General features: G+C 46.4%; 1 protein-coding gene across 2 annotated transcripts in view; it reads right to left on the reverse strand.

Moving 5' to 3' along the window:
• kiaa0586 (KIAA0586 ortholog) overlaps window positions 1-25064 on the reverse strand; it is a 146686-nt gene that overhangs the window by 55420 nt on the left and 66202 nt on the right. The window contains exons 17-30 of one of the 2 annotated variants that reach the window (XM_036954655.1): window positions 23362-23543; window positions 23136-23237; window positions 19907-19999; window positions 17720-17904; window positions 17402-17523; window positions 15452-15636; window positions 15112-15280; window positions 14665-14827; window positions 14073-14335; window positions 13791-13867; window positions 13550-13675; window positions 12994-13168; window positions 10905-11050; window positions 9746-9839 (exon numbers count right to left, since the gene is read on the reverse strand). In XM_036954655.1, the coding sequence (XP_036810550.1) occupies window positions 9746-9839; window positions 10905-11050; window positions 12994-13168; window positions 13550-13675; window positions 13791-13867; window positions 14073-14335; window positions 14665-14827; window positions 15112-15280; window positions 15452-15636; window positions 17402-17523; window positions 17720-17904; window positions 19907-19999; window positions 23136-23237; window positions 23362-23543 (2082 nt within the window). The remainder of the gene's footprint in view (window positions 1-9745; window positions 9840-10904; window positions 11051-12993; window positions 13169-13549; window positions 13676-13790; window positions 13868-14072; window positions 14336-14664; window positions 14828-15111; window positions 15281-15451; window positions 15637-17401; window positions 17524-17719; window positions 17905-19906; window positions 20000-23135; window positions 23238-23361; window positions 23544-25064) is intronic. The other variant, XM_036954656.1, reaches the window with a different exon arrangement.

Here is a 25064-nt window from a genome sequence, read left to right on the forward strand (position 1 = left end):
TGTCCTCCTCTTGAAGCTTGTTCTCTCTGAGTTCTATGACCTCTGCTTCGACTAGAGAGAGGGTGTTGTGGAAACGTTGCATAGCAGGTGTTCTTATTGAAATTGTCATGTCCTTGACTCTGTCTGCTGCAGGTGAGGTAGGTAAAGGGACGTTGAGGGCTTCCTGCTGGGTCACAGAGACCATTGTGGTCTGCTTTTCTCCATCTCCCTCCTTGACTTTTTCCTCATTTTCTGAGATGATGTCAGCGTCTTCTTTTAGGGTAGCAAACCTATTCTCAAAAGCCTGGAGGCTTGAATCATTGCCTTGTATCAATACAGTTCCATTATTATATAAGTTTACTGTTTGATATGTGTTGCTCTGGTCAGCTTCTTCAAAAATGCTGATCTGACATCCTTCTCTCTCTCTTGTTCTCTCTCTCTCTCTCTCTCTTTTGTTCGCTCTCTCTCTCTCTTTTGTTTGCTCTCTCTCTCTCTTTTGTTCGCTCTCTCTCTCTTTTGTTCGCTCTCTCTCTCTTTTGTTCGCTCTCTCTCTCTCTTTTGTTCGCTCTCTCTCTCTCTTTTGTTCGCTCTCTCTCTCTCTTTTGTTCGCTCTCTCTCTCGCTTTTGTTCGCTCTCTCTCTCTCGCTTTTGTTCGCTCTCTCTCTCTCTTTTGTTCGCTCTCTCTCTCTTTTGTTCGCTCTCGCTCTCTTTTGTTCGCGCTCGCTCTCTTTTGTTCGCGCTCTCTCTCTTTTGTTCGCGCTCTCTCTCTTTTGTTCGCGCTCTCTCTCTTTTGTTCGCGCTCTCTCTCTTTTGTTCGCGCTCTCTCTCTTTTGTTCGCGCTCTCTCTCTCTTTTGTTCGCTCTCTCTCTCTCTTTTGTTCGCTCTCTCTCTCTCTTTTGTTCGCGCTCTCTCTCTCTTTTGTTCGCGCTCTCTCTCTCTTTTGTTCGCTCTCTCTCTCTCTTTTGTTCGCTCTCTCTCTCTCTTTTTTGTTTGCTCTCTCTCTTTTGTTCTCTCTCTCTCTCTCTCTTTTGTTCTCTCTCTCTCTCTCTCTCTTTTGTTCGCTCTCTCTCTCTCTCTCGTTCTCTCTCTCGCTCTCTCTTTTGTTCGCTCTCTCTCTCTTTTTTGTTCGCTCTCTCTCTTTTTTGTTTGCTCTCTCTCTTTTGTTCTCTCTCTCTCTCTCTTTTGTTCACTCTCTCTCTCTTTTGTTCGCTCTCTCTCTCTCTCTCGTTCTCTCTCTCGCTCTCTCTTTTGTTCGCTCTCTCTCTCTTTTTTGTTCGCTCTCTCTCTCTTTTTTGTTCGCTCTCTCTCTCTTTTGTTCTCTCTCTCTCTCTCTCTCTCTCTCTCTCTCTTTTGTTCTCTCTCTCTCTCTGGAGTTTGACTCATGTGGACCAAGTTAAGGACTTCTGCATTTGTTACAGAGACTTTCAGAGCTGACATGATTTCTTAATTAAGTTCTCGTGAGCGCTGTGGTCTGCAGTGGTGATTCATGTAACCATGAGCCTGGCTGCTAGATAGAAGAACAACCAGGAACAACCTTCTCCATTGTGCAGATGCTTGGATGCATCCCAAATGGCATCCTATTCCCTACTTTTGATATAGCACTTCAAGGGCAACACTAAAATGCAGGGGTTTACACAGAAGGAGCTCCATGTTTTCCATACCCAGTAGCAGAGGAGGCTGCTGAGGGGAGGACGGCTCATAATAATGGCTGGAACGAAGTGAATAGAATGGCATGAAACACATGGAAACCATGTGTTTGGTGTATTTGATACCGTTCCACTCTTTCTGCTCCAGCCATTTCCACGAGCCCGTCCTCCCCAATTAAGGTGCCACCAATCTCCTGTGCGCAGTAGTGCCCGGACTGTTGGCAGACTACGTCAGAAAACCTGGCTTGTCTTTTGTTGGTTTAGCAGCGGATTTGATCATTGTTACTCCACTTCCTGCTAACCAATACAACAACACAGTGGAATCCCCCTTAAGACCAGAGTAGCAATGTCCATCTTGTCTGGCCTCAATTCTAAAGAGGAGCCAGTTGCTGATAAACATGTTTGTGCTAACACTGTCAATGACAAAGCGTCAGAGTGTTTGGCTGAAAATGCAGGACTCAACACGAGCGTGGACGATAAATAGGCTCCCATCGTGCTTTAGAATTGTTTCCCACCCAGTCTTGTCAGCTTGTTGTAAGCATGTTGCCCTTTTCCACATAACTCAGCGTCTAGGGAGGTTGACAATGAAATTGGGTTGAAGCTAGGTTAAACACATTTAAGCGCAGCAAGCCTGTTGTGTTTGTTGAAACGACAAAAGGTGCTCTTGGCTATCGGCCGGGGGAGAGAGAGTTGTTTAAAATAAGGAACCTAACTTGTGTATCTTTCACTTCAAAGTAGGAGGGCAGACATCCACTCTGCTACAGGGTAAATAATCATTCCTCCCTGGGAGAACCATGAATAGCCATAAACCTATACACTTTGTTTAAGGCGGTGTCGCAAATGGCTCCCTACTATTCCCTATATAGTGAACTACTTTTGACCAGAGCCCAATGGGCCATGGATGAAAGTAGTGCACTATGTAGGGAATCGAGTGCCATTTTGGACACAGCCACTGTGTCTAAATATGTACTGTTTGTTTGCTTTAGCGAAGACTGCTGCCTGGCTGAGTGGAAAAAACCCAGCAGCCAGACTAATCTCTCGGCAAGAAAAAAAAAAACACTAATAACCAAACAGTCAGGGAGATCAGTGGGAAGAGTTAGTTCAATTTACTCAAAGTCATGAGTAAACATTGATGAACTGTAACAAGGCATAGTCAGATAAACAATGGTAAATCACTATAGGAAAAACAGAGTGGCGCCTCAAAGGGACTTAGGCCTAAAATCCTACAAACATCACACTGTGCAATGTCTGCAAATACGTCCTCAAATATTCCCATTTCCATAAATGACTGTGTGTCACAAATGGCACCCTATCCCAACAGTGTTGTCAACTCAGTGGTGCTGCTGTGGTAATTCATCCTACAGCAGCTAGTGTTGTGAACTGGGGGGCTGACGGACTGTTAATTACAGATCCCAGCTCAGAAGCACATCAGCTAAATGAGGATTAACTGGAGAGAGGGAGAGCTCTTTGAAAGTTAAAACTCCTTGAGCGAGTTGGTGTGGTGTGTTTTGATCCTGACGATGAAAACATATCTGAAGCTTGGAAACAGTTTAGGTTCTATATCCGTATGGTGTTCTTCTAGTGAGCCTGTTAGACTTAGACCTCTACACTTCATCTGCTGCCAATGACGCAGGACGGTAAGGGAGGGGAAAGTAGACCCCCGCTCCCCCTGTCGCACCTCCCCAAACACACATACTATACAGTAGGTCCACAGAAAACAGAGTTGGTCTGGCTTCAGGGCAGGACCACATTTATACAGTTTACAGCCAATCGCAACATAAGAAAACATTAATCCTGAAAAAATGTATACAATTTAGTGCCAGGGAGCCCAGCAGAACACCCCCTTTCCAAATAAATAGTACAGTCCAGTACTTCCTGGTGCTAATAAAGGTATTGTTTGCAGTACGGATCATTGTGTGTCAAAATGAAGCTAAAACAATATACAATTTCTAGGTCCTTTTTTATTCAAGCTTGCATTCAGTAGTAGCTTTGCCATACATAACAACAACTGTGGATGTATCCTTTAAGACAACTGCAAGCCATGGTTATATAAAGTCTCATTCACTATGATCTTGTTACAATCCAGTGCCTGGAGTGAACACTAAACTGAGGCAGGGAGACAGACAGACAGTGCATCCACTCTGACCATATAATCCTATATAGTTTCTTATTGCTTTCCAACCTGTAAATAGAACCTGCGTCCTAAATGGGACACTACATCCCCCATAAGGCTGTGGCCAAAAGTAGTATCGTATAATAGGGAACAGGGGGCCATTTGGGACCCATGCCGGGCAGACAACCTTCACTGTGTCACGTCCAGTCTAAATGATTAGGCTGCAGTACACATTGAATCAGACCATCGGCACATCTATAGCATGGAGGGAGGCAGGACAGGAGGCGACAGCTAACTGGTCTTGGGGCATACGTAAGAGAATTCAGGCCTCTGTCACTCAGTACTCTAGCTCCAGCGCACACAATCAGGTCCTAGATTGCGTCCCAAGTGGCACCTTATTCCCCATCTAGTGCACGACTTTTGACCAGTCGTGCACTATATAGGGAATAGAGTGCCATTTGGGACATAGCCCCAGTGTAGTGCCTTGACAATACCTTTAAATGCAGTTCCTCATTGAACCTAGTAATGAACGGCTAGTGAAATGTATTTTTTATTTGAATGGCTTTTTTACTTGACCACCCAAATCAAAGCCCCCTGCTGTTGACGGAGTTCAGTTTCCCCAAGTAAAGCCAGAGCACAACATATAGGCTAAGACACAATAACTGAGTGGTAACATAATCATGTTAGCTGCAAAGGCGTCAGTTGAGTTTTCCCTTTCAATTCAGGCTTGCGTTTTCTTCCCTAACAACAAGTAGCTACAACGACTAGACAACTGGGGGGAGAAGAAAGGGGTGAAGGCGCTGAGGCGATAAACAAAAACGAAACGAGAAACATTAACATGCAGGTGGAAGCTTTGCTCTTTCAACCCGTCCCTCATCTCACTGGTCCATCACATTACTGCTGAAACAAAACTCCCTACAGGGACGCAGTGAGAGACAAAGCACACTGACATTCAACACAGCTACAAAAATATCCAAACACAGAATGAATTACTTTAACAGATTCTGCTGGCCATCACGAAATAGCCGACATGGACGGTAGCTAGTTATCATCACAGACTCACAGGCTTAAAGGACAGGCAGGGAAAGTGTTTGATTTGAGGGAAAAGCAGATAAGGAAAACTAATCCAACTGATATACCGGATAAAGTTTGATGCAATTTCAAATACATAATGAACCATTAGATATGAGGGCGTAGGATCAAGCCCAGTCATTCTTACAGCTTCATATGATTTAAGATGATAGTTTGAATCCCAAATGGCACCTATTCTCTACATAGTGCACTGGGGCCCATAGGGCTCTGGTCAAAAGTAGTGCACTATGTAGGGTGCCATTTGGGACACACAGAGTGAAGAAAGCAGGCAGAGACAGCCATTAGCCAGCACAATAAAGGCTCCAGTAATCAGTTTGGACTGGCTTCCACTGGCCAACATGGTGACATGCATGTTCTCTCGCAGTAACAAACACACGGAAGGCAAATGCTTGTACAGCAGCAGTAAGCCCCCAGTGCCTAGTAGAATACCAGGAAGCATTTTTACATTTACAGTTTTGTCACTTAGCAGACATTCTTATCCAGAGTGACTTACATGCGTCCGATTTGGCACCCAATTCTCGACATAGTGCACTACTTTTGACCACACGGGAGACATTTAAAAGGCCCAGTGCAGTTGAAAATGCGATTTTCCTGTGTTTTATTTACTTTTTCCACACTATGAAGTTGGAATAATACTGTGGAATTGTGAAAATTATGATGTTGCTCTTTTAGTGTAAGAGCTGTTTGAAAAGACCGTCTGAAATGTCAGCCTGTTTTGGTGAGGTGGAGTTTTGGCCTGCCTGGTGACATCACCAGACGGTAAATTAGTTAATAGACCAATAAGAAAGAGAGTTCCAAACCTCTCTGCCAATAACAGCTAGTTTTCAGTTTTCCCCTCCCCACTCAGACCACTCCCAGACAGTCCGAGGTAAATTCTCTTTTTTTTTTGCTTCTTTTTGACCGTTTTAATGGAAACAATTACTGTAAGCAACTTAATTGTTACCCAGAAATGATTTGATATCGAGATACAAACAAAAAACAGCTGCATTGGACCTTTAAGACAAAGCCCATGAGGATCCTCTTCATTCAGCAGTGTTAATACCACGTTCTCCATTATCCTTCACTCTTCCTCTCTTTTAGATTGGATTAGTCTACCTAATCTCAACGCAGTGGCACTGCTTCACTCCCAGAGTCTCTCTCCCACTGGTACACAATAACCTTACAGTAGCCCTGCTCCTCTTTAAGGCCAATGGCGTATCCCAAATGGTACCTTATAAGCCGTGCACTACTTTTGACCAGAGAGACTTATTCCACTATACAGTGCCTTTCGGGAAAGTATTCAGACCCATTGACTTGATCCACATTTTGTTACGTTACAGACTTATTCTAAAATTTATGAAATAAAACAATTTCCTCAGCAATCACACAATACCCCATAATAACAAAGCGAAAAACAGTTTTAAAAAAAAATTTTTGCAAATGTATTAAAACCAAAAAACAGAATTATCTTATTTACATACAGTGCCTTGCGAAAGTATTCGGCCCCCTTGAACTTTGCGACCTTTTGCCACATTTCAGGCTTCAAACATAAAGATATAAAACTGTATTTTTTTGTGAAAAATCAACAACAAGTGGGACACAATCATGAAGTGGAACGACATTTATTGGATATTTCAAACTTTTTAACAGATCAAAAACTGAAAAATTGGGCGTGCAAAATTATTCAGCCCCCTTAAGTTAATACTTTGTAGCGCCACCTTTTGCTGCGATTACAGCTGTAAGTCGCTTGGGGTATGTCTCTATCAGTTTTGCACATCGAGAGACTGACATTTTTTCCCATTCCTCCTTGCAAAACAGCTCGATGGATGGAGAGCATTTGTGAACAGCAGTTTTCAGTTCTTTCCACAGATTCTCGATTGGATTCAGGTCTGGACTTTGACTTGGCCATTCTAACACCTGGATATGTTTATTTTTGAACCATTCCATTGTAGATTTTGCTTTATGTTTTGGATCATTGTCTTGTTGGAAGACAAATCCCCGTCCCAGTCTCAGGTCTTTTGCAGACTCCATCAGGTTTTCTTCCAGAATGGTCCTGTATTTGGTTCCATCCATCTTCCCATCAATTTTAACCATCTTCCCTGTCCCTGCTGAAGAAAAGCAGGCCCAAACCATGATGCTGCCACCACCATGTTTGACAGTGGGGATGATGTGTTCAGCTGTGTTGCTTTTACGCCAAACATAACGTTTTGCATTGTTGCCAAAAAGTTCAATTTTGGTTTCATCTGACCAGAGCACCTTCTTCCACGCCTGAAATGTGGCAAAAGGTCGCAAAGTTCAATGGGGCCGAATACTTTCGCAAGGCACTGTAAGTATTCAGTATTGCCATGACACTCGAAATTGAGCTCAGGTGCATCCTGTTACAACTGATCATCCTTGAGATGTTTCTACAACTTGATTGGAGTCCATCTGTGGTAAATTAAATTGATTGGACATGATTTGGAAAGGCACACACGTCTATAAGGTCCCACAGTTGACAGTGCATGTCAGAGCAAAAACCAAGCCATGAGGTCAAAGGAATTGTCCGTAGAGCTCCAAGACAGGATTGTGTCGAGGCACAGGTTTGGGGAAGGGTACCAAAACATTTCTGCAGCATTGAAGGTCCCCAAGAACACAGTGACCTTCATCCTTAAATGGAAGAAGTTTGGAACCACCAAGACGAGTCAAGATCGAGGCAAAGATGAACAGAGCAAAATACAGAGAGATCCTTGATGAAAACCTGCTCCAGAGTGCTCAAGACCTCAGACTGGGGTGAAGCTTCACCTTCCAACAGGACAATGCAGGAGTGGCATCGGGACAAGTCTCTGAACGTCTTTGAGTGGCCCAGCCAGAGCCCGGACTTGAACCCAATCTATCATCTCTGGAGAGACCTGAAAATAGCTGTGCAGCAATGCTCCCCATCCAACCTGCCAGAGCTTGAGAGGATCTACAGAGAAGAATGGGAGAAACTCTCCAAATACTGGTGTGCCAAGCTTGTAGCGTCATACCCCGAGTGGCGCAGTCTAAGGCACTGCATCTGAGTGCTACAGATGTCACTGCAGACACCCTGGTTCGAATCCCGGCTGTATCACAACCGGCCGTGATTGGGAGTCCCATAGGGCAGCGCACTATTGGCCCAGTGTCGTCCGGGTTTGGCCGGTGTAGGCCGTCATTGTAAATAAGAATTTGTTCTTAACTGACTTGCCTAGTTAAATAAAGGTTCAACAAAAACAAAATACTCAAAGCTGTAATCGCTGCCAAAGGTGCTTCAACAAAGTACTGAGTAAATGTGACATTAAATGTGACATTTAAGTTGTTAAGTTGTTAAGTTGTTAATTTTTAATGAATTAGTCAACATTTCGACAAACCAGTTTTTGCTTTTTCATTATGGGGTATTGTAGATTGATGAGGGGAAAAACGATTTCATCAATTTTAGAATAAGGCTGTAACCTAACAAAATGTGGAAAAGGTCAAGGGGTCTGAATACTTTTACGAAGGCACTTTATAGGGCATGGTTCCCCACCTGGCTGCCTCTGGGATGAATTTAGCCCATAAGTGGTTTTATTTGCACATAAGACTGTAAAAACACCAGAAAATCAACTCCAACTCCAACTGATGAGAATTTTGGAAATCTGTTCCCAAGTATTCCCACGCATAATAGAGAGACGTGATTGTATTCGGTTTGAAATGATTATGTTTTGGTCTAATATTTTATATCTGTTTGGGATTCTTGGGGTCAAATGGCTACAAATTATGTTCCGGCCCCTCGACCATCAGCCCAAGAAAGAAATCAGCCCGCGGCTGAATCTAGTTGATGATCCCTGATTTATTTATTTCACCTAGCTAGTTGAGAACAAGTTCTCATTTACAACTGCTATCTGGCCAAGATAAAGCAAAGCAGTTCGACACATACAACAAATATACAGTCAATAATACAATAGAAAAAGTATATATACAGTGAGTGCAAATGAGGTAAGATAATGGGAAGTAAAGGCAATAAAATAGGCCATAGTGGCGAGGTAATTACGATATAGCAATTAGACACTGGAGTGATAGATGTGCAGAAGATAAATGTGCAAGTAGAGATACTGAGGTGCAAAGGAGCAAAATAAATAAATACAGTATGGGGATGAGGTAGTTGGATGGGTTATTTACATGTACAGGTGCAATGATCTGTGAGTTGCTCTGACAGCTGGTGCTTCAAGTTAGTGAGGAAGACATGAGTCTCCAGCTTCAGTGATTTTTGCAGTTCGTTCTAGTCATTGGCAGCAGAGAACTGGAAGGAAAGGCGGCCGAAGGAGGAATATAGGGAATAGGGTGCCATTTAAGATGCAGCCTATTTATTCAGTCACTCCGTGTCTATCCTCCCTTCCTACATGCTGAGTGACTCTCATGCCATCTCCTCACCTCCGTGTTGTGTTGTCACTGAGGTGTGTCCAGCCCCATGTAAAATATTGAATTTTAAAGCACTGACTTGAGCAGTTCCTAAGCCCCCTGTGGTCTAGATGTAGCTAGGGAAGACATGACACAACAGTGATGTCAGGCAAAAATGATTTCACCCTCTCTGGGAGAACAACTGCAGTGACCTGACTTGGAGACAAAGGAAAAGAAAAGGAGAGGGAAGGGGTGGTAGGAGAAAAGGAGAGGGGAGGAAGTTGAAGTGCAGACCGCACAGATACACTAGTGCCATCTGGTGGTCAGAGGACACCCGATGGTCAACCCACGTCGTTGTATGTTGGCTTCTCAAACACATTGTTTGTGTCTAAGATGTACCCATTTTTTCCAAAGCTTTCAGATGGATTTGTGGTCTCTCCCAATAATGTGCCACGCCGCCCCCTTTACAATAATCAATTAGAATGTATTTACATTGTAGCATTGGTGAGACCAATTGAATGAATAAACACAGTTCTATCAATAAACCTGGACTGAGCGACCATACCTGGTTTCTCTGATGTCTCTCCATTGGTCTTTTGAAACTGCCTGACCAGGATGGGAGCAGGTCTGGGAGCTGGAGGACAAGACACCTCAGTTGCCTAAACATAGAGGAGAGGTAACACAATAAATACGAGGCTGGTTCAGAACCTGGTTCCTCTCTAGGTTTCTTCCTAGGTTCCAGCCTTTCTCAGGGTTTTTTCCCTAGCCACCGTGCTTTGCTTGCTCTTTGGGGTTTTTAGGCTGGGTTTCTGTGTAAGCACTTTGTGACACCTACAATATGTACACGTAGGAAGGGAAGACATTGTATTGGAAGGAGATCAGACAGCAACAGAAAGCAGAGGAGGAAGCCAACACATTGTTTTGATGTCTCCATTTAGGAAGAATAATCACCAAACACACACATGGGCTAGATCTGGTATCCCGACTGATGAGCGTGTTTCATGTGTCAACACTCAACAATAGAGTCCACTTTGCTTGTCTGATTCAGAAAATATTGGAACAAAAGGAGGATACTACATTGATAGGTATTCTCCTTTTTGCATGTATATTATATATATTTTGTAAACTCTGTGTCACTGGGAAGAGCTGGTAAGCAAGCATTTCACTGTAAAGTCTACACCTGTTGCATTTGGCGCATGTGGAGGCAGGACACGGGGCTAAAATAAAATAGGTTGTTGTTTGTCACTGTCAACACTCAACACCAGACAATACTGTATGGAGGCTGCTGCAGCCAGCCAATGATTCACACAGGAGGACATCTGCACCAGTTTTATAGAAGATAAAGGCTCGTCCCCAATGGCACCCCATCGCACTACATAGGGAATAGTACATCCTCCTGATCCTCCATATGGGACGCAGCCACAGCACATGGCTGTACTCTCTGTCTTGTCCTATGAGCCGAGTTGATATGGAAGAAGATGATCTGTTCTAAGCGATTAGGTTGCAATGCATCTTGGGTGAAAGAAGCACATTGGCTAATGAAAGACTCTTCTCGTGCAAGTGTCCTCAAACCGGCTATATCTTTAACAGAAACACAACACGGTCTAACCTCACCTACCTAGCTGCCAAGGATAACACAGTGTGAATGACAGAGAGCCAGGTCTCTGTGTGTGTGTGTGTGTGTGTGTGTGTGTGTGTGTACAGTAGAAATGTGTAATGCTTGCCTGTGGTGCACAGTGGGAGACGAAGTCCTCCATCGGTGGAGGTGACATTGAGGTGTCAGGTTGATTTGACATCTCTGGCTCCACATCCAGGACTCCGATGTCAACTGGCCACTGAGTGTCCTGGAAGCTCGTTGCATCTGTAACATCTGTAGAAACACACTTTCATTCTTCCGTATCCAAGCCTAGCTAACATTTCCCCACTCATAGAGATATACAGTATCATGTAGAATTATAACATCAATGACGGGTGTCCATGCAGCGTAGCCTCGAAAGGAGAGGGAGCCCTGTCACTTCGAAACGATCTCACAAGTCCAAACACAAGGCGTTGCAGTCTGAAAGTGTTTCCAGATGACACAGAGCCACACAAACAATGGTTTCTCTAGCCAAAACATGGGGTTTGACATGCTTTTCAGGATAAGCCACAACAGAGGGGTTGTCAAACTGTTTTACAGGCTCTGTGTCAGCTCAGTGATATTGTAATTGAGTCGCCAGTCTGTTGGTGTCAAGAGCTGCCCTAGGGGTTAAGAGCGTTAGGCCAGAAACGGAAAGGTCGCTGGTTTGAATCCCCGGGCCGACAAGATGAAAAATCTGTCTATGTGCCCTTGAGCAAGGCACTTAACCCTAATTGCTCCTGTAAGTCACTCTTGATAAGAGTGTCTGCTAAATTATTTAAAAAGTAGTGTGCATCCCAAATTACACTGTATAGAGTCCTATGGGCCCTGTTCAAAAGTAGTGCCAAACAGCTCCAGTTTGAGTGGAAAAACAAAATGGCTTTGAGTTCTTACTCTGTCATTAATACAGTCTCTGTCTTTGCTGCTTGGATTGCAGGGTTCTCCCCCTTCTCTCTGGTCTGGTCTTCAAGCAACATTGGAGCTCTTTTTTTTTTTACCGCAGGTCGAGTTGATTTTGAGTTGGGTAAATATTGATTTTGGCCAACACAGGAAGAGGATAGGAATCTGCTATGAGGTTCTTCTGTCTGAGTGGACGCAGAACTTAGACACTGTGTCTAAAGAGCCATGTGAACACAGAGGAGCATTCACAACATGTGACCGACAACCGTAACAGAATCGCATGTTGCTTTTCGACCACTAAGTAAATATTACAGTATTAATTTCATGCTTTTTCATCCAGCTCTAAACGAGATATTTGTATAAACTGAAACACCAGTATGCAGGGTGTCAAACACTGATAAGTGCTACGTTTTTACGAGAAGAGGCCTAGTTAAGAGTGGACATTATGTTTAACAAACCAGTCTTAACCTTTATTTAACTAGGCAAGTTAAAAAGTCAGTTAAGAACAAATTCTTATTTTCAATGACGGCCTAGGAACAGTGCCTTGTTCAGGGGCAGAACAACAGATTTGTACCTTGTCAGCTCAGGGATTCGGTCCAGGTTGCCGGCCCAACGCTCTAACCACCAGGCTACCTGGCGCCCCTCCTCCTCCTATATCATGTGAATCATCATCTTTTTAAGAACCCTTATCCCACTTCCTTTTGTCTTTATTTGTCTAGTTCTGGGTTCTAGTGGTATTTTAAAGAGTATTTGTGTCCTAGAATAGTGCTGTATAAATTCAATGAACTACATACTCTTTCTAGAAGGCAGACGACGTAAAGACACACACAGCCCCCCCCCCCTACGGGGCAGCAGCAGTGGCTTTCCACTGGCCTGGCCTCTCTGTGCTCCCAGCAGCCCCTGATGGAGATTCCAGGCTGTCTGATTTCCCCTATGACTCAGGATAACTCTCTCAGCACTGTGGCTCTGCTCTGTGGTGTCAACACGTCTATTCCCCCTCTCCTCGCTTTCTCCTCCCCTGTTCCCTTCCCCTCCTCCTGTGAACGCCATATCAACCCTTAACGCTGCCTTGTAATCTCTAGTACCCCTCTCCTCTCCTCATACACATATCGATTAATTTGAAATGAGATAGAGAAGTCCGGTCGTAAGCCTGTCGTTTGTGGGTTCTGAGTCCAGAGTTTTAAAAAGCAACACATTTTGTCATTTAAATCCAACAAGTATATACCCCAAACTCCTTTAGGCAGGGGGAACAGAGGTAGAATGGAATGAGAAACATTGCCGTGCGGTTCCAGTTCTACCTGCTGACTGCAGGGTGAGCTGTCCTGGGGAGGTGACGTGTCCCTGTCTGGGGTTGGGCTCTGTCCTGTTCCAGGGCTGGACAGTGAGGGAGTGTCCAGTAACTAGCCTCTCCCCTGCAGGATGCAGCCTGGGTCTCTGGCCTTCGCTGACCTCTCCCTCCTCCTCCCAGGACTCCTGGGGATTGGGGGGGACACAGCAGTCACAGCTCACTGAGCTTTTGCAAAACATTTGGCTACGGTCTGCCATTCTGAACATGACCCTGCACTGCAAGGGCTTAATGCCTTGGCTGTTTGCTTGCGAATCACAATATTTTTTTTACAATTCCAAGTCAGCATTAACCCAGTATTTATGTACACTGTGCCAAAGCTTTTGTCTATATTGCATTTCATTGGATTTCCCTTGCATAAATGCTATGCACAAACACAATAAGGTCACCTTCCATTTTGGCATGCATTGACAAATGGGGAAAAGCTGCCACCTAGAGGCATTTTAATGTCACAACGGGAAAAATAAAGCTCCAGTATGTACAGAGCAGTGCAGTAGTCTGATAGTTACCTCCGGGTCAGGGCGTGTCTGCGTGATGACCCCCTGGTCCATCTTAGCCAATAGAGACAGGATGGGGTCGTGGTGGGCCGGGTTGACAGGCCTCCTCACCTGACCCTCACTGGGCGGGTCGTAGTCCTGAGTGACACAGGAAATGTAACAGCGTTGTTTGCTGTGTATGGGAGCCGTTTGGACATTTGGAATAACAGCGCTATGATAGTAAAAGAAAAGCAGTGGAGACTGTGCCACTCACCATGTCCTGAACCTCCTGCAGCGAGCTGGAGAAGCTGTTGATTAGATAGGGAACATAGAAGCCTTCCTCCTCAAAGGCTGGGTGGAAACAGACGAAAAGGCATCAATGGGTTTGACATGATAATAGTCACACTATGAGGACTATGGAGTTGACAATCTTAGGAACTGATGGCCTTTTGTAGACCACCCGACGTCTGAGGAAATAATCCCCAACACTGTGTGTGTGTGTGTGTGTGTGTGTGTGTGTATGTGCGCGTTGAGCTGCGTTGTCTATCCATCTCACCCCGTGCTGCTGCCGCCTGGCTATAGCTGAGGAGCAGCTCTCCCTCTGAGATGTGTCTAGCAGCCGCGTCTGTCCCAGTGACTGTGGAACTACTGCTGCTGCTGGTCGTCTCCTCCGACGAGGAGGAGGGGGGAGTGGAGGGGGTCTGAGGCCCAGGTGGGGGTGGTGGAGTAGGGGAGTGGGGAGACCGGGTCAGGGGGCTGGAGGTTACAGGTGGGACTGGAGGCACACTGACAGGCTCTTCCTCAGCCACTGACATCACTCTGTAGAAAGAGAGAAGAGAAAAAGAAGGAGAGAGAGAAAAAGAGAGAGATGAGATATTAGTAGGATGGGTGGTGCTCGGTTAGGTTAAAACCAATAACCATCTATGTTCCAGGCCTGTGTGTTATCTTCGCATGTTCTTTGTAACTCTAACTGCATTGTCATCTCCTGACAGCAGGGGGAGCTGTGGTACAATACAACCACACCAAGCAGTGCATCCTACACTCGCCACTATGTCCCCTTATTGTCTTCTGAGGGAGGTCCCCACGCAGTTCCACCATTCAGAAAGACAGACAGACAGACAGTAGAATCAGCAGACAGGCAGACTCACAGTGGCTTGTTGTGCTTCTCCTGCTCCTCTACAGGGCTGTGGGGTTGCTCCTCAGCCAGGGGCAGCGATGCGTCTCCCCAGGGTCCGGCAGGGCCAGAGGGAGGGGACACCGCCAGGGGAGAGGGGTTTGGAGTGGTGACTGGGGTCACTATTGGCTCTGGGTCTGAGATCAAAGTGGAACAGGAATGTTCAGCATCTCATTGGATAGGCTGGGGATCATTCTATCATGGATAAGCCCAAGTTTTTCCTGACCATGTGACCAGCACAAGAAAAACTCTAGAACTCTAAAACTCTGCTTATAACTAGGTCGCTGAGTTTTCCCTTATCAGGTCACATGATCATGAAAAGCTGTGGTCCCTAGTCATGGACCACTCCATTACTATGACCGCAGACGGAGTATGCAGAGTGTGCGTGTGTAATGGAGATACAGTAACTATGCTATGAGACCTGCAGGTGTGAAGACGTGAGGCTCCTGTGGCTGGGGTTCTCTGGGTGACTGCTGGGGGGTCCCCTGCTCTGAAGCCTGTGGGGTAGCCAGGGGGGACAGGCCTCTGCTGGGGGGCCCAGGACTAACACTGGGCTCTGGGGTGGGCACTGGGGTTGGCACCAAGGGCTCCTACAACAGCACCACATTGTGGAAAGAATACAATTACAATAAAATACTGTAAAAAAAAGAACAAATAACTCAGTGTAAATGTTAGATTAGAAATACTATTTCAAAATACTATTTTTTGTTTTATTTATACAGTAAAGACTGATTTATTGATTGATTGACTGTACACAGTACCTCCTGCGACGGAGGATCCCGAGGCTTGGCTGGTGCTACAGGTCTCTCCTGTCCCTCTCTCTGTCCCAGCATCAGGGCTATGGTCTCTGCCAGTGCCTCGTTCACATACTGTCTGATCAGCTCCGAGTCCACAGGAACACTGGCGTCCACAAACAGCTGTAGGCCCTCTCCACCCGCAGCCTCCACTGGAACCACACATTGTAGCAGAGCGTTTTGCAACAGAAAACCAACATCTGTGTTCTGATTGGACGGACACAAAGTTTCAAAACGGATTCTCACTACGGAACATCTACTCTTCTGGTATGCCCATTTTTGCATACGAGATCATTTTAACAAAACAATTAAAAGAATAGTTGACATCCAATCGCTGGGTTTATATTGCACAAAAGAAGCCCAGCAGTTTCCCCCTCATTCTTCTCACTGTTCTGTCTAAAGGGAGTAGCAGAGTCACCCTCCAGTGATCACAGGGTGGAGGCCTCATCTGCAAATGTGATACATCATTGATCTTTCTACTAGATGAGAGCGTGAGGCAACGTCCCAAATGGCACCCTATTACCTATATTGTGCACTATAAAAGGGGGCACTACAAAGGGAACGGGGTGCCGTTTGGGAGACGACCTGAATCCATGGCCCGCTAACGTCGCTGCCACTGCCTCTCTTAAGTGTTCTGACTGCAATCCGTAGCAGCGAAGAAGAAGGAGAAGCAGAGCCGGGTAGATGAGAAAGAGCAATCAATGATTTAATGAGAAACTGTATTATCGTATTGGGGCTTTGACATGTCTTCTCCCTTCACGACAGACAGCTCGCACTCAAATAAACCGTGAGGCATAACTTTCAATGAGGCAAGTTCTCTCATCTCACCCCGCTCCTGCGCACACTCCACTGGCTTCCAGTCGAAGCTCGCATCCACTACAAGTCCATGGTGCCAACCTACGGAGCAGCGAAAGAAACTGCCCCTCCCTACATTCAGGCTCAGGCCCGACACCTCAACCCCAGCACTCAGGTCTCTTGGCCCTCCCACCACTACGGGACGGCAGCACCCGCTCAGTCCAGTCCAAGCCCTTCCCTGTCCCGGCACCCCAATGTAGGAACCAGCCTCCCCCCGAAGCTAATCCCTCCTCCTCACCTCAACCCCCCCCACCCCCAAACAAAAAAAACATTAACTAGCACTAACCCCCCCCCCTGTGATATGTGACATGTGGTTGTCTCGCCTAGCTATCTTAAAATGAAATGAATTAATGTAAAATTAATTGCAAAATCCTGTTCAACACGGAACTTGAACCAAGGGGATGATGTACAGTCCATCTATTCAGTTTCATGTCAATATCTCAGCAGGCGTACCAACCCCATTTGAGCTCATTTATTAAAAGCCACGAGGGACATTTTGGGATTCCTGAACATGAGGATTGCGGTCGGTGGCTTGACAAAGCCGTTGAGCTTGAGGTAGCGTTTCGCATGTCATCGGATGGTTAACAGCACTCACAATGCTACCACAGAGCCCCACTGACACAGTCACTGTACCACAGAGCCCCACACAAATTCCCTGAGGAAAGTGGCTACCAGACGCTCCCAAGCCACAGCTATGCTGTAATGCATCATTGCTGGCTGGGCTCAGCTCCACAGGCATCGGGATGACCTGAACAGGACAAGACCTTTTGAGTGAAAGGACCCAGTTCTCACCCAGTTTTTCTGTGATGGTTAAGGTCAGAGTTGGGATTAAAGGAATAATCCACTCAAAAACGACATTTTGGTATTGTTGTTCATTAGTTCACCGTTGATACAGTCCCAAAATGTTTTGCACATCAGCAATAATGTTTTCAAGATATAAGACTTTCAGAAAGCAAATTGTAACTTGCCACATCATCAGGATGATGCATGTGGTAAGCTACAGAAAGGGTGAGCATGACCAAGTGGAACTAGGTATACTATGTGACCAGTCCCAGTTCTCACCGATGTCAGAGGTAACACTGTCCTCTGGCTCAGAGTGGGAGGGACTCTGGTTCTGGGCGGGGTCAGCTAGAGGGGGATGGTACATCTCGGAGATCATTCTGGCCATCAGCTGCTGCTCCACCCTAAACGAACAAACAAACCCGTTACTTCTAACTAGCTCCCTTTATGTTGATGGTGAACTCTACATTGCCTGTTGGCATGTATTTGGCATTGCAAGTAGTACACCAGTAGGGATATTGGAATGTGTATTCTGCATTCGTAAAAATAAAAAAAAACAGTGTTCAGCTTCACTGCGTAACATAATGCTATCCTCCTCACCAGTCAACCAGCCTGTTCTCCAGGGTCTCTCTGTGTTGGATGGAGCTGAGGACAGGGTCTGGGGGTGGTAGGGGCTCTGCAGGGTAGCAGGGGAACACAGGACCGTGGTACATAGCAGTAGGAGGAGAGGCCAGACCGTTCAGTTCTATAGGACCATCATGGAGCTCCTCCTCCTCCTCTGGATCCTGATGGAAAAATACATTTTAATTGTAGGAAAAAATATGGGTGGGAACGCTAGATGGATACACTAGTAGCAAGATTGGAGGCCTGAAAGGTCAGGACGAAAATGTGATTTGGGGTTTTAGATCCCTTGCTCTGGCTTTATGGTGTCCGTTTAGTATGTTTTGGTCACTGGCTTTGCATTATTTGCAGATTCCTTGGCAGTAAAAACAGAGAAGGCTGCGTCAAGCTGGCTCTTTAATCTAATTTCTAGTGGCGAGAGAGAGAGAGAGAGAGAGAGAGAGAGAGAGAGAGAGAGAGAGAGAGAGAGAGAGAGAGAGAGAGAGAGAACGAGAGAACGAGAGAGAGGGAGAACGAGAGAGGGAGAACGAGAGAACGCAAGAGAGAACGAGAGAGAGAGAACGAGAGAGAGAACAAGAGAGAATGAGAGAGAGAACGAGAGAGAGAGAGAACGAGAGAGAGAGAACGAGAGAGAGAATGAGAGAGAGAACGAGAGAACGAGAGAGAGAGAAAGAACGAGAGAGAGAGAGAGAGAGAGAGAGAACGAGAGAGAGAGAGAACGAGAGGGAGAACGAGAGAGGGAAAGTCTGCCAAAAGGGGACTGTTTGAAGTTTTCTGCTTGGTCAAAACATTTAAATAAATAAATAGCTAAATAGTGTTAGGGCGTTGAGGTGGGGACACTCTAGTAGCTGGCGTCTATACACGGTTGTGTAACACAACAGACTCAGCCCATGTTTCATGATCTCTCTTTTTTGACTGGATGCATTGTGTTGATGGGGTTTTAAAAACACAACTCTTCATTGGGTTGTTGGGAAAAGTTAAAGAGTGATTGCAGGGAAAGATCGCAATTTTAAAAAGAGCTTAATTATAGGAAATGGTTCCAGATCACATTAAAACTTTTACAGCTTTAACTTTTTTGGAAATGTGTGCATTACTTATTGGATCAATCTCTCTGATCCAAATGACCACAATTTGAAAAAATGAGAGGGAGGACTGAGTAGCCCAGACAGTGATTCAGCAGCAGGCAGCAACTGAACCCTACTAATACATCTCAAATGACACCATATTCACTATGTAGTGCCCTACTTTTGCCATTTGGGACACCATTTTCTACCAAATGTAAAACTCCCTCTCCTAACATCATTTCCATTGCATATCAAATCCACACAAAGCTACACTTCAAACCTGCCTTGTTTGAGAATGTAGTTCACTTCCCGACCAAAAGAGGGCACTGTGGAACCATAGAGATGTTCTTCAATTCAAACCCCCTTTTTATTCCAATACCTTTCTTTCTCTTTCTTTCCTTTCTGACAGCTGTGGAGCCTGTTGTTCTCCTAAGCCTCCTCACACAATCATGACAACAGGAGCATTTCTATGTTAACAAACTATTTGCCCTTGTGTGACCGCGAGGAACCTGCCTTAATGGCTCGATTTGCGTCAGTGCTGCTTTGGCCTCTTGTTAGCGGTGAATATGGAAAGCTGATGGTTTGTGTGGATTTGCTGATTGAGGGGATGTAGGTTTACATAACATACAAATTCCTCGCGAAGCCACGGTGGAGGGCTGCTGGAGAAAGACAGTGCATCAAACGAAGAGAAAACGTACAACAGCTATTACAATGGAAGGTGAAAAAACATAGGCCTTTTATTGACGAGAGTTTCTAATTAAATGAACATCCATTTATGATGACTTGAATTATTCTTTTTTTTTATGCGTGGAAGGGAGGAGAAATTCAAAGCTCTGTGGCACCGCTCTGAATATCGCTATCTCGTTGGCATGCAAAGGTGACACACTGTATGAAAATCAAATGAATAAAATAATCTATTCCTTTTGCAAAATTTCAAATCAACCTTCCAAGGAGGTGAACGTCAAGGGAGAAGGATTAAGGGTTAAAAGTGTTGGACGCAGCAGACCTGATCTCTAGATGCCCTTGAGCTGGTGACTCAGATGCCACATACTTCCTACGCACACAGGACCGGGCACACACAGACACGCAAAATGGACTCTACCTGGGCAATGTCAGCAACCTCCAGGAAATGTGTTCCGGGGAAAACGCTCTCCTCCTCATCATCCATCTCTTCATCATGCCTCCCCTCCACACTCTGCAATAAGAGGACGGATAGATTATAGTCCTTATTTAACCCGTCTAACTATTGGGTTCAAAAGGTGAATTAACACTCATTCCCTCCAGCTATGGCAGACCTGCAGTTCATGCTAGACAATGACAAATGCCTGGAAAACCAATTATTATCGATAGGGTTGTGGTGACATTCTAAGGTTTGTGTGCGGCTATTGACCGTAAACAATAAACAACAACGCCGTGGGAGAGAGAGACAATTATGAAGCGCGTTCCAACTCCTCCTGCTTCCCATTCATAAAGTACAACCCGATCAATCCAACGCAACGGGCCGATCGAAAATCTGCGGGAGCCTCTCGCTGAGTCCCGCCCGTCCAAATATTGAATCTATGATAGGAAAAACAACTGCTCTTCAAGCTCAGTGATTTCTTTCGGCGTGATTGCGGGAGGTACCGATACGAGCACCATTCAGCGGTGCTCTTGATTATTCCCTACATACAGTGCACTCACCCCATGTAGTGTGAGTCTCCGAATCAACTTGGAAGGTTTATTACATTAGTTCAATGAGCTAACCGTGGCTCAGACTGAAACCAGTGTTTGGCACCAGGTTTAATCACATACTGTCCCACACAGCACAGGATTACAGGAGAACGAAGCCTCCGTATTCAGCAGAAAACACACTGCTTATGACTGATTGAGAGGCCTGTGATACATATGCACTGGTTGCTGTAGTAAACACACACAATAACCTGCTTGGTTCAAATACTTGACTCCCCTTGCAGCATGCCAGTACTATACGGAGTAGTAGACGGTTTTCATTTAACAGACCATTTGATTGACAGGTGCTATTAGGCCACCGGGTAAGGAATTTGGTCATTAAAAGGAATACCATTGTGCTAATGAGTGTAGTTACCAGTGCAACTATTTGTTTGCTGTGTTGTATTGTGTTGTATTGGGCCGTCCGGGTTGTATTGGGCCGTCCGGGTTGTATTGGGCTGTCCGGGTTGTATTGTGTTGTATTGGGCCGTCCGGGTTGTATTGGGCCGTCTGGGTTGTATTGGGCCGTCCGGGTTGTATTGGGCTGTCCGGGTTGTATTGCGTTGTATTGGGCCGTCCGGGTTGTATTGGGCCGTCCGGGTTGTATTGGGCCGTCCGGGTTATATTGGGGCGTCCGGGTTGTATTGGACCGTCAGGGTTGTATTGGGCCGTCCGGGTCGTATTGAGCCGTCTGTGGCGGTAGGTGAGTGAGTGTGAGAGAACTGAGAGCTGTGGTGTTTGTTGTGGACTGCGGATAAAGCTCCAGGACTTGGAGGGCAGAGTGTTGCAGAGAGAGAGGCACAGAACCACACCAACACATTATCATTCCACTCAGTCAGCACAGGGGGGGGAGGTGGTGAGAGGGGATGGGGTGAGAGATGGACCGGACAGATCAGTCCAATAGTGGCCAGGTGATTCCCTACTACCTCAGTGAGACAGAGGAAGAAAATGGCCACCCACACTTAAAACACACTTCCCTGCTCAGTGGCCAGACTTCATAGAAAATGAACAGACACAGGTCTACCATGTTCTAAACTAAACTGATAACCAAAGAACAGCAGAGCGGAACAGACATTTTTTTAATCTCTCAAAAGTAGCCCTCAGACAGTGTGGAATGCTAGAATATCAAGTACATAGCAAGACATGACTCAACTGAAGGAGTACTTATGACAAAGACATTACTGCCAGGACGGTGATAGGAATGAGAACACATTTAGACCACCAGCGAAAACCGGATAGCCGACTCCAGGAATCTTTCAGCAATTCTAGGACATAACCAAAGCTGCAATCAGCATAACTGCTATGTGACCAGCAGTAGTATGAGGAGGAGGAAGGATGCTCACTGCAGCAGTCAGGCATCAGCCATACCTCTACAGCACTGCTTTGTCCTTGCATCGACTGACTCCCACCACAAGCACAGAGATTGATAACCCACATCCGTTGCCAGGCAACCATATGTGCCTGCCTGACTGGAGCGGAGTTGAATTTGTAAGAGAGAGAGAGCGAGTGGCCGTGGCCCTTAAGTGTGAGCAGCACTGCAGCCTGGCAGGCTCCACCACAGTCTTGTCAGAGGAGGCTGCTGAGGGGAGGACGCCTCATAATAATGGCTGGAACGGAGCGAACAGAATGGCATCAAAGACCCGGAAACCATGTGATCCATACCATTCCAATCTTTCCGCTCCAGTCATTACCACGAGCCCGTCATCGCCAATTAAGGTGCCACCAACCTCCTGTGAGTCTTATTAATCATTCACTTTCACGCACACACTCACAGTGGAAATATTTGCGTGGGAGCAACACACACACACACATCTCATTGCAAAAAAATGTGCTGTGCAGCATGAAGAGAAAAAAGCTCTCTCCTATAAGCCACCAGAAGCCCCCGCGGTCTGGAGCCGGGCCAAGCTCAGAGGGCCAAACTGCCATCTATAGCCAGTGAATGGTCTGCCACAAGCTGCTATATGGGATACATTATAGGCCCTCTTCCCACAACACCATCACAGCCAATCCAGCATGGAGACATTACTGAGGAAGGCTAGCGGCGTCATGAATCAAACAGTCTGGGAGAGACTGGCACCCTATTCCCTATATAGTGCATAGGGCTCTGATTGAAAGTGGTGCACTATATAGGGAATAGGGTGCCATTTGGGATGCATGCATCCTGTGGAAACGTTAGCAGGCAAGAAACAAAGGTGTCTACAGAACAGGAGCAGGCATCACGGCAGGCACGGACAACCCCCAGCCCTGGGACCACTCCCTCCTCTCCCTCCCCATAAGGATACTGTTACACCTCTCACTCAATGCTCCTTTTCTACCCCAGTCTGTGGACTCAGCAAGAAGGGAGTCCCGGTCTGGGGGCAAGCAGGAGGAGGGGGGGGGGGGGGGGGTGTCTTATGTCCTGGGGAGTGTGGAAAGGAAAGGTATTGGGGGGGCTGAGTGCAGTCCTGCACACCGTAGTACAACCACACGTTTCACTGGCCTGGTCTAGATGCTGATTGATGGATGTTTTTGAGGCTGAGCCCATTACGGCATAATGTTACTGCATAATACTGGGCCTTCACGCAGCTGGCTAGGGGGTGGGCGAGGGGAGACAAGTCACATTTCTCATTGGGGTGTTACTGTACCTGTATGTCTGGAGGAGCAGCAGCAGGAGGAGGTGGTGGAGAGGGAGCTGGGCTCTGGATGGGGGTTGGCGTGTGGGGTTCGATATTCACACTGGGCTGAACCTGGTGCATTCAGAGCGAGAGTTCAGATGCATGATTCAAATATAGACTAGACAGTCCACACAACGACGCCATTCCATTTGGGATGATTGTCCACAACCAGGCAGATATCGAGGCTGAGCCTTACTTGCACTTGAAGCTGTACTCGTCTTCTCCTCGGGCCAGACGTCACCTCCGGCACGGCCACGGTGGGTTTGCGGGGGGCAGGGGCCGGTCTGGGTGGGGAGGGGGGCATGTAGGTGGTCACTGGCGGGTCACTAATGAGGACACGGGAGGGCTGGGGGGCCAATCCATCCACTCTGGGCTGGCCTGGAGGTAGAGAGAGGGAGACATGTCAAATACGGTCTCAATTAGACACACAAGACCCAAAGTCAGCAGACGCTAACATCAAACTAAACAGTATGCTGAAGAGGTACTTCCTGCGAAGTGTCTAGGCAAGACTGTTAAACACTGGTGGTTGGTTATAATCATGGCACTGAGCGACCGTCAACGAAAAGTCACCAAGGGAAAAAATAAGTTGTTTGTTGTTTCAAGCACTAGCGTATGATGATACATGCAAGGGGAGGCCATAATATCGCATGCTAGATGCACTTAAGAAGAGAGAGGGGTACGTCTCTCTCTCCCTCGTTCTCCTCCACTCTCTGTCTCTCCCTTCCAGCACATAAGAGTATATCCCCTTGGTGCAGAGCAGATAATATCTCAACTGTGTTTACACAACACGGGGGTAGTGAACAGTGAAGAGCATTACGTGCTGGGCGTGCTAAGAGCTGCTCTCCTCCCGTGGCCGGCTCGCTCCGCCTGTGGAAAGCACCAAGCACAGAGAGCACACCTGGCTCGTATCTCTCCTGAGCTGCTGTTCGGGTCCGTTGTGGGAAGAGGAGGGCTGTAAACGCCATCCTAAATAATAACTCTCACGCATCACTCTTTTGTCCTCCACACATCTGCCAACCTGGGACGCTGCCCACTGGACCCGCGCGCCACTCGGCATCTGTTTGGCGAGGGGGAGTTGGGGAAAACTAGCTAATAAGTTCAGAGTGTAGTTTGGTTGTAGGATTTGTTACCGGACTCGTTGGTGAAGGCTTCTGTTGATGAGTTAACGCCTATTAAGATATTAAGAGACACGTGGCCATGCAGCCCAGCCCTATAACATCCCCCCCTCCCACCCTGTAATATAACACACAGGATTACATTAACGTAAATCTGCTGGGAGCACAGCGGACGACAGAAAGCTGTTTATCCAGCTCTGAGCCCGTAACTGGGGAAATATAAGCTTTATGATTTCCATCATTTGGCTGAAGGACATCCAAAAAGGGGGACTTCTTTTTTTGTTAGTTCATTCGGAGCAAGTGGCTCTGAGTCATTTGGAATGTGCAAGTACTTTTTATGGAAAACACGTGGTCAGGTTGGTCGGTTGTGTAACTGCTGGCAGTACAGGAAAACCATCCCAGCTCATTTGCAGTCGTCCTCCTCGCCCCAAGACGGGTCGAATGTAAATAGAACTGGAAGGAGAACCAAGCCAAAATAGCAGATAATGAGACACAAAGAACGGATGCAGAATGCTGTTATTCAAACCCAGTGACCAACAACATGTACGAGATGGGAAACAAAGAAGTCAGTGTGTGGAGTGATTTTAGGGAAAGTGTGGCCTTGCTGCTGTACACTGATACCCTACGGGGTTCACAAGCAAGAAAAGCAGCACACAGATTCCAATGTGTCTGACCAACCACTCTGATAGAAGACTTGTCTCCAGCACAGCACAGCACAGCACAGAGAGAGAGAGAGAGAGAGAGAGAGAGAGAGAGAGAGAGAGAGAGAGAGAGAGAGAGAGAG

This window comes from Oncorhynchus mykiss, chromosome 19, assembly GCF_013265735.2.
Source record: "Oncorhynchus mykiss isolate Arlee chromosome 19, USDA_OmykA_1.1, whole genome shotgun sequence".
Lineage (NCBI taxonomy): Eukaryota > Metazoa > Chordata > Actinopteri > Salmoniformes > Salmonidae > Oncorhynchus > Oncorhynchus mykiss.